This window comes from Lepus europaeus, chromosome 11, assembly GCF_033115175.1.
Source record: "Lepus europaeus isolate LE1 chromosome 11, mLepTim1.pri, whole genome shotgun sequence".
Lineage (NCBI taxonomy): Eukaryota > Metazoa > Chordata > Mammalia > Lagomorpha > Leporidae > Lepus > Lepus europaeus.
Genome location: NC_084837.1, coordinates 26,125,426 through 26,143,528, shown reverse-complemented (window position 1 = coordinate 26,143,528; position 18,103 = coordinate 26,125,426). Strand labels below are relative to the sequence as shown.

The 18,103-nt window shown below is 42.3% G+C and overlaps 1 protein-coding gene across 2 annotated transcripts in view; it reads right to left on the bottom strand.

The window, feature by feature from the left end:
• Window positions 1–245: 245 nt before the first annotated feature.
• Window positions 246–18,103, bottom strand: part of POLE2 (DNA polymerase epsilon 2, accessory subunit) — a 32,798-nt gene continuing 14,940 nt past the window's right edge. Inside the window, exons 8-19 of one of the 2 annotated variants that reach the window (XM_062205182.1) lie at window positions 16,965–17,021; window positions 16,474–16,522; window positions 15,413–15,485; window positions 12,908–13,080; window positions 10,978–11,067; window positions 10,749–10,803; window positions 8,850–8,909; window positions 8,686–8,763; window positions 7,158–7,266; window positions 6,057–6,233; window positions 3,866–3,933; window positions 246–670 (exon numbers count right to left, since the gene is read on the bottom strand). In XM_062205182.1, the coding sequence (XP_062061166.1) occupies window positions 652–670; window positions 3,866–3,933; window positions 6,057–6,233; window positions 7,158–7,266; window positions 8,686–8,763; window positions 8,850–8,909; window positions 10,749–10,803; window positions 10,978–11,067; window positions 12,908–13,080; window positions 15,413–15,485; window positions 16,474–16,522; window positions 16,965–17,021 (1,008 nt within the window). In that variant the 3' untranslated portion in view covers window positions 246–651. Of the gene's footprint in view, window positions 671–3,865; window positions 3,934–6,056; window positions 6,234–7,157; window positions 7,267–8,685; window positions 8,764–8,849; window positions 8,910–10,748; window positions 10,804–10,977; window positions 11,068–12,907; window positions 13,081–15,412; window positions 15,486–16,473; window positions 16,553–16,964; window positions 17,022–18,103 lie in introns of both variants that reach the window. The other variant, XM_062205184.1, reaches the window with a different exon arrangement.

The window sequence follows — 18,103 nt, the reverse complement described above, 5'->3', positions numbered from 1 at the left end:
TTAGGGTAAGTTCTGTGGCTTAAATTATTTAAAGATTGCTGAATATGCTGTTAGGGGTTTCATGATGATAAAACCCAAGTTTGACTAAAACAATGATTAAGACAAATGTTTTTAAGAACAAAGGCTTTAAAGGCTGCTGAAAATATTTTTCCTATAAAGCTTTGTAAAGTGTACCATCATAATTTAGTATCAAAATTTTCATAAAATACAAATCAAAGCAGAACAATCTAAAATTTACCATTTTATTTATTTATTTATTTAAGATTTATTTATTTATTTGAAAGAGTTACACAGAGAGGAGAGGCAGAGAGAGAGAGGTCTTCCATCTGATGGTTCACTCCCCAGTTGGCTGCAACAGCCAGAGCTGATCCGAAGCCTGGAGCTTCCTCCTGGGCTTCCCACACAGGTGCAGGGGTCCAAGGACTTGGGCCATCTTCTGCTTTCCCAGGCCATAGCAGAGAACTGATCAGAAGTGGAGCTGCTGGGACTTGAACCGGTGCCCATATGGGATGACAGCATCGCAGGCAGTGGCTTTACCCGCTACACCACAGCGCCGGCCCCAGTGTTTATCATTTTATTTAAAATTAATGTCAGAATTACATAAAACAGGAAATTTATGAGTTCTGTTTCTTCAGATGGTCTTTAGGAATCTCAGAAGCCTTGAAGCTTGCTGTAAATAGAAAAATTCATAACATTAAACATTCTGGAACCTAATTGTACATTTCTTAATATTTAGTTTTAGTTCATTTTAAAAAGTTTAAACATTGTCCACATTCAAAGCAGGTTCCTAACAATAACCTCACACTACATTTCTACAATGTAATCAGAGAAAAATTGGGGAGGGGGCGGGGAAGCCTGATATATTAACGTGACTATTTGGGCTTATGCTTTTAAAACACACACACAAAAGGTAGAATATTAGGCACATTATTTTATACCCCATTTTTTTTCAGTTATCAAATACATTAAATTGATCATAATTGAACTAGTTATAACTGAAATTTAAACAAATTTAGAAAAGTGCTGAGTGTGCATACACAGGTACTACATATCTAAATAAGGACAGGCTTTTGACATAATAATCAAGCCTCCAATTGAGATGCCCATGTCCTAGATCAGAGGGCCTGGCTCCTAGATGCCCACTTGCTGCAAATGTGCACCCTGGGAGGCAGCTGGCTCCTGTTTTGGCCTCTGCCACTCACAAAGGAGACCTGGATTGAGTTCTCAGTTTTGGCTTGGCCCAGCCCAGCTTTTGTAGGCAATTAGGTTATAAACCAGCAAATGGGGGCATACTCTCTCAAAGAAAGAAAGAAAAAATACGCTGTTTCTGACCTTTTGGTACTATAAAATTGTAATAAAACAACCATACCTACTTTTTTGCATAACTTCAAGTATACCCATATGATAAATTCTACAAATAGAATTGCTGGTATGTGCATTTTAGGTCTTAAGAAATCTTGTCCAATTGCCTTCATAGTTTTTTTTTTTTTTAAATCATTTTTCATTCTGACTTCGTGAAGATGTGCATTTCCCTACTACATCCCACCACTGAGTTCTTAATAAAAGGACACATTGACAATGTCGGCCTGATCTGCTCTGACTACATTTCTAACACTCTTAAGGTGTTTCTTACTAAGAGAAACTCCAAGTAGCAGGAAGACAAGATTATTTTATCTTTAAAAAGTTTTTTCTCTCAAAAAATAAAGTTGACAACTTGTTTGATTCAGCACAGAAAAGATTCCTTAAATTCCAATACTAAATTATAGTTTGAAAGTTAAGGCTTTTCATTGAGCCACAGAAGATAAAGGAACCAACGATTTCAGCTCAACAAATTGTGAGTCAATTACATGTCAAGTATTAAGCTAGAAAGTATGCTAGAAACTTCAAAAAGAGCCAGCTACAGGCCGGCGCCGTGGCTCAACAGGCTAATCCTCCGCCTTGTGGCACCAGCACACCGGGTTCTAGTCCTGGTTGGGGCGCCGGATTCTATCCCGGTTGCTCCTCTTCCAGGCCAGCTCTCTGCTGTGGCCCGGGAGTGCAGTGGAGGATGGCCCAAGACCTTGGGCCCTGCACCCCATGGGAGACCAGGAGAAGCACCTGGCTCCTGCCTTCGGATCAGCGCGGTGCGCCAGCCGCAGTGCACTGGCCGCGGTGGCCACTGGAGGATGAACCAATGGCAAAGGAAGACCTTTCTCTCTCTCACTGTCCACTCTGCCTGTCAAAAAAATAATTAATTAAAAAAAAAATAAAATAAAAGAGCCAGCTACATAAGTGACTTCTAAGTCAGCGTGAAATAGAAATCTAAAGTGCATGGCAATCAGGGAACACTAAGAAACGTAGCCGAAGTGCCTTATATTATTGTAGTAAACTAGATTCCTGTTACGGTTTATTTACTTAATACCTACTCATTTTAAAAGAATATAAGATGGCTTTTAGAGATAAAAGTAATAAAATGGTAGAAGTGAGGAATTTCAGGTAACAGGAAAACCAGTCCAACAAGACACGGGCAGGACCAGGACTTAGCACCCAGCATTCACGCTGGCAAATCCTTGCAGCCACAGAGGCGGTGGGCGAACTGCACTGTACTTCCAACAGTTAAAGCACATCTGTTGGGGGTACAGCTTTCCTCAGGGGACAGTAAATGGATTTCTCTCGTCTGGAGACCTTAGGTTCCTACAACTGGTTTCCATAGCAGACTAAGTTTTATATGCCTGTAGGTATTACCACATGTCAGCTCCATATAAGTCAGTCTAAAGGTAGTCAAGATACTACATGCCCCGGGCTGACAACCCTCAGAGGACTTCATCCTCGAGTCTCTCTCTCATTCACACACACACACACACACACACACGTCCTCGGAAGCATCTGAGTCCTAGACAGCAAGAAATGGTAAGGCCAGAGATGAGCTTGTGTCCTTAGCTGAAACCATTCCAAATCAGTGCAAGCTAGGAAAACCCCAACACATTTGGCTCAAGGAGCTAGCAGCTAGGATACTGCCACCTTCATGAGTGTCTGCCTGCAAACCAAGAACTGCCCGAGACTGACGCAGTCCTGGGATGTAGTAAGAATCAAGTACATGCCAATGGAGAGAGCCCAAGAGTGAAATTCAAGAATGGACTTGGGCCCCCCATGAGTAGTGAGCAGCAAGAGTATATGTGTAACATGTTACCCCCAGGAAACAAAGAAGCTGTTAATCACGGTTTCAGGGTTGGAAAGCACAGATTATTTATCTTCTCAATTTTATACTTTTAAGAATTATTTGAAATTTTCGTTTCACCTTTGCATTTTTATTTAGACAAATATGTCCAATGCATAAATAAAGACAGTTGTGCTGTGTGTTCAGATTCTGTTATCTGACGAGAACCTGGTGTGTAACTACTGGCCACCTGTTCTTCACCAGAGGCGGGAGCTCACAGGACCGCTGAGGACTGTGATGCAGGTGGTGTGGAGGTGAGCCCGTGGAAACCACACCTGCCAGGAGACCGCTTTCTTCTTTCCCAGGGCCACTCTGCACTCCCTGCCCCCAACCATCACCACACTCACACCCAGCTCCTCACCAGTCTAAGGTAGAGCCCCCAGGCTTTGAGAATCACATGGAGGGCAGGGCTGACTCTGAGAAAAGCAGCATCATGGGGTCAGCCTGCAGGAACGAGCCCACCTCCACCACTCATCCAAGAACGCCCTGAGAAAACCCTTCTTTGTCTGTGTAACACAAATGTACCACCGAGCACCTACAGTTCTGTGTTGCACGGCGTGACCCCAGGAAGCTCAGCCTATAACACTTCGATGGGCATCTTTTAGAATCTCAGTACACCTAGGGAATGGCAGGCTTGCGGCTCCTCGCCTTTTCTGTGGGCTCACTTACCTGTCTTCTACCGTCTTGCTGGAAGGGTAAAAAACTTTGAATGAAAATCCACTTCTTGGAAAAGAGCCCTTTGGAGAGAAAAAGTGAATATTATAATATTATATAATATAAGTGAATATTCAACTTTTATAAAACGTAATCCCTATTTTTAAAATTAATACTCAAAAGTAAAGCCACAGAATGTGTAAAATGAGAGATTTTAGCCTGCTCTCTATAGAGAGAATGTGTTACTGTAAGCTCCACGTGGAGCAAGTCTCAAGTTGACGAGAGTCCAAGGCAAAGGCTTCGGAGTAACTCTACTTAGTATAAGACATAAACAGTGCTGTGTAAAGCTAAACATGCACCCCAGACACTCAAGCTGGTTCCAAAAGTCTTGCCCCTTCCGCATGCCCCCGAAGCAACTGAGCTGTAAGCACACAGGGTTGCCTGCTACTATGCAACTAGTTACTGAGCACATGGAGCTTTTGTAGCCCTGGCACCCAACCCAATGCCCATCCCATAGCACGTGTTCATTAACAGAAGTACCAAGACGGATGAAGCAAAGCCAAAGGCAAGTTTTGGCATTGCTCAAAAGATATAAATAAGGATATAAAAAAGGAAAAACATTTTTTAAAGATTAAATAGGATATTAACTTTGGGAATATCCAGTTAAATTTAAATAAGGAAATAGCTTCATTGTGAAAGAATATTTGTTTTTTGTTTTTTAAGATTTATTTATTTTAAAGAGTTAATGGGGGAACTAGAGACAGAGAGAGAGCTCTTCCATCCACTGTTTCACTCCCCAAATGACCACAACTGAGCCGATCCAAAGCCAGGAGCCCAGAGCTTCTTCCAGTTCTCCCATATGTATGCAGGGGCCCAAGCACTTGGGCCATCCTCCACTGCTTTCCCAGGCACACTAGCAAGGAGCTGGATTGGAAGTGGAGCAGCCAGGACTTGAACTGGCACCCATATGGGATGCTGGCACTGCAGGTTGAGGGCTTTAACATGCTGTGCCACAGCGCTGGCCCAGTGAGAATATTTGTAAATAAAGATTATGCAAAAATCAGGCCATGAATTTCAAGCAGTGAAAGCAGTCAGTTAAGTGTGTTCATCCTCAGAGCAGTGGTTCTCAACCAGGGGTGACCTGATCCTTCAGGGGACTCTTGGCAAACATCTGGAGACATTTTTGGTTGTCACAACAGAGGGATGCTACTGGCCACACACTGCTCACCTCCTGGGGTACACAAGACAGCCCTCATTAACAGAATTATGTGGTCTGACATGTCAAAAGGGCTGAGGATAATAAGTCCCATCTCAGAGAAAGGCAGACAAAATATGTTTGACAAAAGCAGTAACCAAAATACGTGCTACAAAGAAAAAAGTAATAAATAGGGCATGGTGTATCTAGGAATGACCCAGAAGAAAGATGTATTAAACTCTTGTGTTCACAAGTCAAGGAGGCATGAAAATTAAAAATCACTGGTAAAGGGCCAGTGCTGTAGCCCGGCAGGTTAAGCAGCCACCTGCAGTGCCGGCATCTCATATGGGCGCCAGTTCAAAACCCAGCTGCTGCACTTCCAACCCAGCTCCCAGGTAATGCACCTGGGAAAGCAGAAGAAAATGGCCCATGTATTTGGGTCCCTGCACTCACACAGGAGACCTGGAAGCTCTTGGCTTCTGTCTTCAGCCTGGCCCAGCACTGGTCATTACAGTCATTTGGAGTAAACTAATAGGTGGAAGATCTCTCTGCCTCTCCCTCCCACTCTGTAACTGTCTTACAAATAAATAAAAAAATCTTAAAAAAAAAAAAAAAAACCCTGACTTGTGAAAGTATTACCATGTTTGACACAAACAACTGTGTTTTATCACTGCTCATAAAGTATTTGCTCAGTCGGTCATATTTCAGTAGAAATTCTCAATGGCTTTAACATTATGAAATAGTTGCCATGTAAAAATTAAAGGTATCTGATTATAAGCTACTTTGAAGGGGAAAATACTCATGTAGATGATTTTTCTAAAGTCATCTTACAGTCACATAGTCATACTTTACTAAAAGTTATGTAAGGAATTTTCTGTGTATATCACTTCAGTGTTTCACTAATTGCATGTTTTTACTCCAACAATACTTTTATTAAGTATTTTTTAAATGGAAAGAAATGTTCTCAAATCTTGACAAATAACGACTATCCCAGGTTCAGCACATTCTTACAGGGTTTATGCAGAGGCATCCAGTATTGGTCACAGTGAAAGGATCATATTTGTCCGCAATGACAAGTAGATCAGGCACCGGATACACTGTCAGAGTATAATCATACGCCCAGTACACCGGGCTGACGTAAAGAGGTAGTGGGGTCAGATGGCCTTGGGATAACAGAGTCTTTACAAACTATGAAAGAAAACAAACTGCAGTTAATTTGTAAACATGAAAATAGGCAAAGAATTCAAATGAATATTAATTACCAACAGAACATGGAAAATTGAGAAACAATTAGGAAAGCACTTTGGGAAACACTGGTATCAAGTGAAAGGAAATGTCTTCTATTTTAGGAACAAGGGTCTAGGGTTTTCATTTAATATTGTAAGCCATGAAAACTACTCCCTCAGGAGTCATATTGGATCAGTTGTATTTGTAGCTGTACAATAAACTATTTTATTAATTCTGTTGACTGAAAAATAACTGCATAGCGTGTGTGAAATCAAGAATGAATATTTAGGCTATGTAAACGAAATATTATAAAATGAATGATGAAAATGTTCCACAGGATCAACTCCCACACTTCTCAGATGTCCACACGTAGCCAGGGGTTGACAGCTCTATGATGGGGGAGGGGGTCTTCAGAATTTTATGGCAAGTGTGTGTCACAAAAAGCCAAGTCAGAATTTCAGATTTTTTTTTGCACCAAAATCAACTTATCTTTGAATTCAGTTTTTCCACAAACTTTTTCAAGTACCCTTCTATGTCAGGGACCACTGGAACTGCAAGATGAAATACTACACATCCGTGTAATAAGCATAAGTATATAAACAGCTTATTTAAACAAATATATTTTGAGGTACAATTTAAGGGTTTTTATAGACAAAAAAGAAAGCTCAAAAAAATGTCTTGCCGTGCCTATCTCTCCTCTCTGGCCAGGAGTGGACAGTTGCAGTGGAAGGCTGAGAAACCCCGCCTGGCTAGCATTCACAGCAGTGTGTACAAATGCTCTTGCGCCACAAATAAACACCGTAACACAAGGACACATTCCCCGTGACTCAACCAAAGTTCATACAGTAGCGTGGAAGACAGCTTACAAAGATGACTGTTACTTACGTGATTAGGAATATCCAGATTGCTGCTAGGAAAACGCACACAGTTCCTGCACATTTTATTCACTAAGTCTTCACGAAAGACAATGATTTCTTGTGTACAATACTGAATCCTGAAATGAAAACAGCAGTTGAAGCTTTCTCAGAAAACCGAGATCATTTTAAAGGCCAGTGTCGCACACTACAGCGCCATCCATGCTTGTAGCAACTGACCAAGCAAAACTTCAACCCATCTGTGCACTGAGCAGTTACTGAATTCTCAGTATGTGCCTGGCGCTGTTCTAGGAGTGAACGAACAGAACAAAAACCCTGGCCCTGCTGCAGTTTACGGTCTATCGAGAGGTGACAGAGAAAGTAAACCAAAAACCTGCTATTTCTACAGTGTGCTGGAAAATGACTACGTAATGGGAGAAAGAAAAGACAGGCTAGGAGGGCTCACGTGGGAGACGGGGTATGTGCAGCAGCTTGCAGTATTAGGATGAAAATGGAGGCAGGGCTTACAGTGAAGAGGATGTGAGTGAACACATGTTCGCTGGGGGCGAGGGCTTCCTCAGGCCGAGATCAGAGGGAGAACACGGAAGCCTGGAGCACGCCGGCACGCTGGAGGGCCGGAGGGAGTAAAGGGTTGGAGAGGGAGACAGAGGTGACCCGGCAGGGGACGCAGGGCCTTGCTGTGCACTGTGAGCACGTGGGCTGTACTGAACGACCGCTCTCAGGGCCAGGGAGGGAGCGCGCTGCCGCCCTCACTCCGACGATGGCAAGAACAGACTGCGGAGGGGAAGGGGTAGAAGGAAGGGACTGGGTAGGAGGCTTCACAACAACCCAGGCAGCTGGTCAGAGAGCGCGAGGCAGAGACGAGTGGCCGGATTCTGGGGATATTTTGAAGTCGATAGGACTTGTTGAGAAACTGCATGTGAGGAAAAAAATCCTAACAGGAAGACAAAAGGTGCCATGAACTAGGATGGAACAGGCTGGTGAACGCGGTGCTGGCAGAGGAGGGAGATCGGAAGTTCATGGTCAAGGTGTCTACTAGACACTCAAGAAGCTGCAGGGTGTGCAGTGAGACACAGGGGCTGGAGAAAGGTCTGTGCTGGAGATAGAAATGTGACAGCTGCCAATACTGAGATGGCATTTAAAGCCACGGGAATAGATAAAGTCCCTGAAGGAGTGAAGATAGGCAGGAAAGAATGAACCAAAGACTGACCCTTAGGGTGTTCCCCCGGTAAAAGCCTATGATGATGTGATGACCACAACCAGTGACTATGCAATCTTCATGCTTCCACTGTAACTCCGCTTAAAGGACACATAAGGAGAGTATTTTTACACCACTCATCCATCACTCAAGCATCAACATCATTGTTAGTGAATTACTTAAATATAGTTAAACTATGTTCAAGTTTCAGGAAACCTAAAATAGATAAAAGGAATTTTCCTTTTGTGTTTATTCATTAACAGACCAAACTCAGATCTTTGAATTTTTGTTATATTTTAAATGAAAGGAAAAAAGCTTAAAACAATATGCTCATATTTACCTGCAAGGATTAGTGGTAAAAACTGAAAATGGTACTCTCTGTCTGAATTCATTAGTGATGCTGTCAGCAAGTGGCGGCCTGTGAAAACAAGTTATTTAGTACAGAACGTATTTTTACAATTTTATAAAATTTTCTTGATTTGCAGATACTTGAATGACACTTACCTTGGTAAGATGGAACCAAATCCAGGATCTTCTGGACCAGGTACAAACACAAAACGACTACTGCAGCAAAATTCAACATAATTGATTAAGAAAAAAATACCATACAGTAGCCTAAACACCAAGTCTTTGCCTTTAAGGCCAACATCCCATATGGGATGCTGGTTCCAGTCCTGGCTGCTCCACTTATAATCCAGCTCCCTGCTAACAGCCCAGGAAAGCAGTGGAGGATGGCCTAAATGCTTGGGCCCATGAACCCACATGGGAGACATGGAAGAAACTCCTGGCACCTGGCTTCAGATTGGCCCAGCTCCAATTGTTGCCACCATTTGGGGAGAGAACCAGTGGAGGGAAGATCTCTCTCTCCCTCTCTCTGTAACTCTGCCTCTCAAGTAAATAAATAAATCTTTTTTTTTTTTAAATTCTGAGTTTTAATAAATGAACTACTATTTGGCCTAACAGTTAAGATGTCACTTGGAACACCTACATCCCATAGTGGAGAGCCTGGGTTTGAGTCCTGGCTTTGCTCCCAACCCCAGCTTCCTGCTAATGTGCACTGTTGCAGGCAGCAGGTGCTGGCTCAAGTAATTGGGTCTCTACCACCCACATGGAAAACCTGATGGAGTTCTAGGCTCCTGGCTTCAGCTTGGTCCAGCTCTAGCTAGTGCAGGCATTTGGTGCATAAATCAGTGGATGGGACATTTCTCTCTGCCTCTCAGTCTCTCCCTTTTAAATTAAATAAATAAATAAAAATTAAAACAAAAACTCCACAAATCAATGAAGTACTAAAAGTCTCCAGACCAACACGGTCCAACACTGTGATGACAGAAATGCCCTGTATCTGGCCCGAGCACATCGACAGCAGCTGGTGTGGCTGATGGGTTGAATTTTAAATTTTATTTAACTTTAGTTAATGTAACCTTAAATATAAAAATGTAAAGAGACATTTGTGGCTAGTGACCATTAGGTTGACGAGTGAAGCTCTAGATCCTTAATATCACCAAAAAACTCAAATTATCACTCCTTTTGACCTTTTCATTATAAATTTCTAGTACAGTAACATACATTATTACGACATGAGGATAATCTTATTTCTTAGCCCCTTTAATTTTCTTAATTTTCCCTTTCTACTATTAGACCTTTTTTTTTAAAGAAAAGGTATCTATTTATTTATTTATTTGAAAAGCAGAGTTAGGGCCGGCACTGCGGCTCACTAGGCTAATCCTCCACCTGCGGCGCCGGCACCCCAGGGTCTAGTCCTGGTTGAGGCGCCGAATTCTGTCCTGGTAGCTCCTCTTCCAGTCCAGCTCTCTGCTGTGGCCCAGGAAGGCAGTGGAGGATGGCCCAGATCCTTGGGCCCTGCACCCGCATGGGAGACCAGGAGGAAGCACCTGGCTCCTGGCTTCGGATCACTGCATTGCACCCGCCGTAGCGGCCATTTTGGGGGGTGAACCAACAGAAGGAAGAACTTTCTCTCTGTCTATCTCTCTCACTGTCTAACTCTGCCTGTCAAAAAACAAAAGAAAAGCAGAGTTAGAGAAAGAGAGAAGAAGAGACAAAGAGAGAGGTTTTCATCTGCTGGTTCTCTTCTCAAATAGTCGCAATGGCCAGGTCTGGGCCAGGCCAAAGCCAGGAGCCAGGAGCAGAGTCCCAAACACTTGGGCCATCACCCACTGCTTTCTCAGGTGCATTAGCAGGGAGCTGGATCTGAAGTGGAGCAGCCAGGACTTGAACCAGTGCCTATATGGGATGCTGGTGCTGTAGGCTGTGGCTTTAACCTGCCACACAACAGTACAGGCCCCCCCATTAATTTCTTAATAAGCTTAGATATAAACCTTAGGATTAATTTATGCTTTTAAATAAAACTATCTGAATAAAAAATACAGCAGTATAGATCATTACCTTTGGTGAATATTTGGGTATTCACATATTACGTCTGCCAAAGTTTTTAGGGCATCTAAAATTTTAAAGAGATATTAAATTGAATTTACATTAAACACACAAAAAAATCAAATTATATTTGATTAAATATAGCCTACATCTTTTGAATTAAATGAAAATATTATGGATTTCTTGTCAATTTAGTTTATATAAGTATAGAAATATTTCTTATTAAATGGATCCTCAATACCTTTTAAAGCTTGAACTTGATTTTTTCCATATGGTGCCGATGAAAAATTACCACACAGAATAAAGCAGGTTGGAGGTGCTGGTGAATAGCCTAAAATTAAAAGAATAAATGAACATCACTTCTGTAGTCTAGAAATCAAGATAAAACCTTGTAACCATGAGTTTTTATTCTTTTAATAACAATAATATTTAAAATAATAATATCAACAGTACCATTTATGGATCACCTACTATATGCCAGTTCCTTCATTGGCTTACTTGATCTTCAAAACATCCCTATAAGCTTTAAGTAACCTATACCCAATCTTATTAGATTCCAAAGCCCAAGCTCTTATCTCCTCTCTTGTTTTAAACTCAGGATTAATTCTTATTTATCAATGAACACACCATACACACACACATTCACACACTTTTCAAATGTAAAAAGCTAATTTTTTTTAGGATTTATTTATTTATTTGAGAGGCAAAAGTTACAGACAGAGAGGGAGAGAGAGAGAGACAGAGGTCTTCCATCTGCTGGTTCACTTCCCAAATGGCCATGACGGCCGGAGCTGTGCCAATCCGAAGCCAGGTACCAAGATCTTCTTCTGGGTCTCCCACATGGGTACAGGGACCCAAGCACTTGGGCCATCTTCTACTGCTTTCCCAGGCCATTAGCAGGAAGCTGGACTGGAAGAGGAGCACCTGAGCACCTGAGAACTGAACTGGTGCCCATATGGGATGATGGTGCTGCAGGCAGAGGTTTAATTTATTACGCCACAGCACTGGCCCCAAAAGGTAAATCTTTAAAATGAAACCTGGGGCTGGCATTGTGGCATCTGATATGGGCACAGACTCGAGTCCTGGCTGCTCAACTGTCAGTCTGGCTCCCTGCTAATGTACCTGGGAAGGTAGTAGAAGATGGCCCAAGTGCTTGGGCCCCTGTACCCATTGGGAGACTTGGATGGAATACCAGGGTCTTGGCTTTGGCCTGGCCTAGCCCTGGCTCTTGTGTCTATTTGGAAAGTGAACCAGTGGATGGAAAGTATCTCTCTCCCTTTCTCTTTCTCTCTCTCTCTCTCTCTCTCTAGCTCTGCATTTCAAATAAATAAATTTTTTTTAAAAATCTTATTTTAAATCTCTCACTTCTGATTCAATTTTTACAGATTAAAAAAGATACTTTTTTTTTTTTTTTTTTTTTTTGACAGGCAGAGTTAGACAGAGAGAGAGACAGAGAAAGGTCTTCCTTTCTCCGTTGGTTCACCCCCCAAGTGACCGCTATGGCTGGCGTGTTGCGGCCTGTGTGCTGTGCCGACCCAAAGCCAGGAGCCACGTGATTCCTCCTGGTCTCCCATGCGTGTGCAGGACCCAAGGACCTGGGCCATCCTCCATTGCCTTCCCGGGCCACAGTAGAGAGCTGGACTGGAAGAGGAGCAACCAGGACAGAATCCAGCGCCCCGACCGGGACTAGAACCCGGGGTACTGGTGCCGCAGGCGGAGGATTAGCCTTATTGTGCTGCAGCGCCGGCCAAAAAAGATAACTTTTTTTTTTTTTTGACAGGCAGAGTGGACAGTGAGAGAGACAGAGAAAGGTCTTCCTTTGCCATTGGTTCACCCTCCAATGGCCGCTGTGGCTGGCGCACCACGCTGATCCGAAGCCAGGAGCCAGTTGCTTCTCCTGGTCTCCCATGTGGGTGCGGGGCCCAAGCACTTGGGCCATCCTCCACTGCACTCCTGGGCCACAGCAGAGAGCTGGCCTGGAAGAGGGGCAACTAGGAGAATCCGGTGCCCGGACCGGGACTAGAACCCGGTGTGCCGGCGCCGCAGGCGGAGGATTAGCCAATTGAGCCGTGTCGCCGGCCCAAAAAAGATACTTTTTAAAAAGCATTTAGTTTTAAGACGTTAATCCTCATAATTGTTCAGAAAAGAAAAGAAAAAAATGTAACACCTACCAGAGAACATTGTGTGAAGTTTTTCCAATACTTCTACTTGGTCCAACCAAACATCAGATATGAACACAAACATGGCATCTTTATTCTCATCTTCTAGTTGTTTTAGTTTTGCAGAAGTCTTCACTGATGTACTAGAAGGTCCTCCAAAAAAATTAATATTCCCATAGTATGCCCTATGTAATTGTAAATCACAAAATTACTACCTGTTATATGATAGTCTATTGAAATACCTTCTTAATAATTTTATAAACATAGCTTCTTTTTATGTAATGACATTATTTTCCATAGTGAGTAGTATTAATGTACTATCTATTTTATTTTTTAAAGATCTATTTATTTATTTGAGAGGTAGAGTTATAGACAGAAAGAGGGAGAGACAGAGAGAAAGACAGAGTGGTCTTCCATCCTCTCATTCACTCCCCAAATGGTTGCAAAGGCTAGAACTAGGCCGATCCGAAGGCAAGAGCCAGGAGTTTCTTCCAGGTCTCCCACGTGGGTGCAGGGGTCCTAGCACTTGGGCCATCCACCACTGCTTTCCCAGGACATTAGTAGGATGTTGGATCACAAGCGGAGCAGCCAGGACTTGAACCAGTATCCATATGAGATGCTGCCACTGGAGGTGGAGGCTTAACATACTATGTCACAGTGCTGGCCCCAATAAATAATTTTATTAAAAAATTGATTAAAGCAAATATTAAATAATATTTCCTTTTAAGTTGAAAGTAGGAGTGGGGCCAGCACTGTGGCGCAGCAGGTTTAAGCCCTGGCCTGAAGCTCTGGCATCCCATATGGGCACTGGTTCTAGTCCTGGCTGCTCCATTTCCAATCCAGTTCTCTGCTATGGCCTGGGAAAGCAGTACAAGATGGCCCACGTCCTTGGACCCTGCACCTGCGTGGGAGACCCGGAGGAAGATCCTGGCTCCTGGCTTCGGATCGGCACAGTTCCAGCCATTGCAGCCATCTGGGGAGTGAACCAGTGGATGGAAGACCTCTCTCTCTGTCTCTAGCTCTCTGTAACTCTGTCTTTCAAATAAATAAATCTTAAGGAAAAAAAAAAAAAGTAGGAGAAATGAGTTCTTAATTTTAACTACTTAAAAGAAGCCTCAAAATGAATATTAACCATTTGCCCAAGCAACTCCACTTCAAGAAATCTGCCCAAGCAATTTCACTCCCATAATGTTTACTCCAAGGAACAAGGATTTATACTAAGACTAACTTATATCCCAGTACTGTGAAAAATTGGAATTGACCTTAAAGTTTGTCAAGAAAGGGTCAGCAGGAATCTGGAATAACCAACGCACTCCCAGCCTCTACTACACTATTCCCATTCTACACTAGCTAACCTCTCACAAGTGCACAGCCTAAATGTTACAACCCGTCAGGGAGAAGCCAGAAGAGGTTTGATTTCCCCATTATCTACATTCCAAAGAAAACCTAACCATGTTGTCAAAAGTCAAAACTGGCACCAGAAGCTCTCACTCAAAGGTGAGCTGGCTTGATAAGTGGTTGTGCCCTTAGGATGGTCAACACCTTCCCCTGGTAGCCGCCACAGAAAGAATAAAAGCTATGCAAAGGCTGACCTGCCAGTGACCACCAACCAGAAAACACAGGCCTGGCTCCCGGAATCTATAGGCATATTAGGACGAGAATCTTAATCTTTCCTCTTCTGTTTGCAGTGGTCACCGTCACCATAGAATCTCAAGGTTAGAAGGCAACTACTTTAACTTGCTCAGTAGCAGCAAATTCAAATGCTTACAGGCTCCAGGAAGGTAACGCTAAATATCCAAGTAGCAGGCAACTGATCTCAACCAGGGAACGTACATGTGTCGTACCCAACCTGGGCTAGCACCACTCTAACTACTGCCAGGTGAGAATTCAGGCACCCTACTGGCAGATCTGATTGTTCAAGAGAATTCAGGAATCTAGACTTTTATGAGAAATCTGCTAATTTTTATACTTTGAAAAGTTATCTTTTTTAAACAACTCTATGGATTATAGGTCCTCAGCTTGAGTTTTTACACCATCATTCAGTCTCTGCCTAAATACTTCAAATGACAGAGAACTCACTCCTTGCAATAACACCCTTTTGGAATAGCTCTATTATGATGCATCTGTTTAGAGGGGGGAGCTATAAGCTGCCTCTTGTAACTTTCATTCATCAGAAGAACATCAAAATAGGAACTTTATGTTAACATGGGAGTTATATATATTCTTTTAAGTGTTTTCCTGTCTGTCATCTTATACGAGTTTCTTACCAACCCTATAGATAAGCAAGACAGAGAGATGGGAAATCTTTCCCAATTAAAGCCAAAGTAAAAAGATGATATTATAACTAGCTTTTAGCCAATCCACTAATTTTTACATTGCATACAAAAGCCAGTCTTCTTACTTTCCATTTTCATACAAAATCTAAGATCTTGTAATAAATGCAATATGATATACTATCTAAATTTGCTACTTCCAGCATCACAAAATTCCTATAAAATTCAATCAAACATTTCACACCTGGTGGTACTAGAGGGCTCAGTGGGTGGGAATCCAAAGGCATTGACATGAAACACTTGATCTTCAAACCAACCTGAAAAAAGGTAACAAATCATTTTCATTTGTCCAATTCTTGTTTGAAAGAAAAAAAAAAATGATGATACACAAAGCAAAAATACTAGAGTCTCGTGTGCTATGAACTAAACTGTAGAAGTTGCAAATCTAACAATTTCAGATCTATTTGAAGTCTCAGTTCTATAAATAAAAGTTCATTACATAGAAGTAGCTTTATGGCACAGAGGTTAAGAAATGGCTTGGGACACCCACATCCTATCGATATTGGAGTACCTGGGCTGGAGTCTTGTACTGCATGTGATTCTAGGTGCTTGTTAATACGCACCCTGGGAGGCAGCAGGGGATGGCTCAAGTAAATGGGTCCCTGCTGCTCACAGGGGAGAGCTAGATTCAGTTCCGAGACCCTAGCTTCAGTCTGGCCCAAACCTGGCTGTTGCAGGCACATGGAGAGTGCACCAATTGATGGGGGAATATGTCTGTGTGCGTGTGTCTGCCTTTCAAATAAGAATAAGAACTGATTAAAGTTCATTAAATAGGAATGAACTTGGAAGTAAAATGACTCAGAAGTAAAATTTCACTTTTCAATTTCATCTGTTGGCATACAGAGAGATTAGACACATAGATTAGGAAATGATTACTTTATTACCCTAAGCAAAGTCCTGCTTTGGGCTTTTGGTTGTTTTTTTTGTTGTTGTTTTTGTTTTTTTTTCCATATAATAATTGGGATATAATTTCCATACCATACAATTCACTCTCAATCTAAAGGGCACAATTCTGTGACTTTCACAATATTTACAAGTTGTACAGCTGTCACCACTAACTTTGGAACATTTTGATCACTCCAGAAAGGTTCCCATTAGCCTTTTCTCAATCTAAGAATTATTTGATGTTTTCAAAAATGCTCTTTCATAATCAATGTTCTCACAATCAAATTAACTTTTTTTATCCATTGCAGAAACAGTTTTAACTATACATGAGTGAGGACAGGAAAAGAGCGGCTGACTTACCTTCTGCCAAGACAAAGCAAGTCTCTGTGTAGAGACCACTATGGAACTGGTGCACAGCAGCTGAGGAAAACTGATTTTCCTGTGTTTGGAGCAGTAAGAAAGGAGTGGTCTGAAGCCTAAATAACAGATTCAAAATAACAGATTCAAAGACTTCACGTTCTTCACAGTAGAAACTGTGGACAGACCATACCTTAGGACACAGCTTTTAACAATTTGGGGTCTGAGTGTCCCCATGTTTAATTCAAGTTGTCGCCTGGTAACGCACAGAGTTTAGAGCACTCTTAACACGTTACAACCTTCTTCAGTGATGTGCACGGATTCTCCACGGAGGGGAAATTAAAGCTGTTGTGTCCCTGTGTAGGATTATGTCTCTATCTTTCTCAGCTACCATAGATGCAAATTAGACTGGCAACCCAAACAGACACATTTGAAAATTATATATTATCATTTTCCCCAATTCATGTAATGTAGACTTTAAAAGGAAAGGATATAGCCTTAGTAAGATCTAGTTGTACTGTTCCAGTAGGATCTTCCAGAAAAAATTTTCCCTAAAAAATGTTGAAAAGGAATATATTCACATTTATATAAAAACAAATACCATCAAAAATAATTAAAATACTGACATGTTTTACAACAGGATAAAGAACAGTAAATTTTAAAAGTAAGCAATTTCTATTTCTGACTTTTCCACTCTCGTAAATCTAGTAATCTCAGGCTACCACTTAAAAGTGAGATTCATCTTTCATATGAATAAATATTTATTAGTTTTTTAAAAGTATTAGATATGCCTAGGAGGGCAGGTTGTGTGTGTGTGTGTGTTTAAGATTTATTTATTTATTTGAAATGCAGAGTTACAGAGTGACAGAGTCAGAGAGAGAAAGAGAGGGAGAGGTCTTCAATCCACTGGTTCATTCCCCAAATTGTTGCAATGGCCTGAGCTAGGCTGATGCGAAGCCGGGAGCCAGGAGCTTCTTCTGGGTCTCCCACACAGATGCAGGGGCCCAAGGACTTGGGCTATCTTCTACTGCTTTCCCAGGCCATAGAAGAGAGCTGGATCGGAAGTGGAGAAGCTGGGACTAAAACCAGTGCCCATATGGGATGCCAGAACTGCAGGTGGTGGCTTTATCCACTATGCCACAGCACTGGCCTCTATATAAATACATTAAAAAATAAATAAATAAACAGGGGCCAGCACTGTGGTACAGCAGGCTGGACTGCTGTTTGCAATGCTGGCATCCTATATGGGTGCCGGTTTGAGTCCCAGCGGCTCCACTTCTGACCCAGCTCCCTGCTAATGGCACCTGGGAAGGCAGCAGAAGATGGCTCAAGACCTTGAGCCCCTGCACCCACTGTGACTCCCAGATGAAGCTCCTGGCTCCTGGCTTTGGCCTGACCTAGCTTTGGCTGTTGCAACCATCTGGGGAGTGAAACAGTGGATGGAGGACCTCTCTCTCTCTGTCTCTTCTCTTTCTGTGTAGCTCTGACTTACAAATAAATAAATAAAAATCTTGAAAAAAAATAAACTAACAACAAAACAAGTGAGATTCAGCCTCCTCACAGGAACCCCGGGGAAGGACCGCTACAGACAGAGATGTAGCAGGGAGGACACTGGCTGGCCACAAGGAGGGCC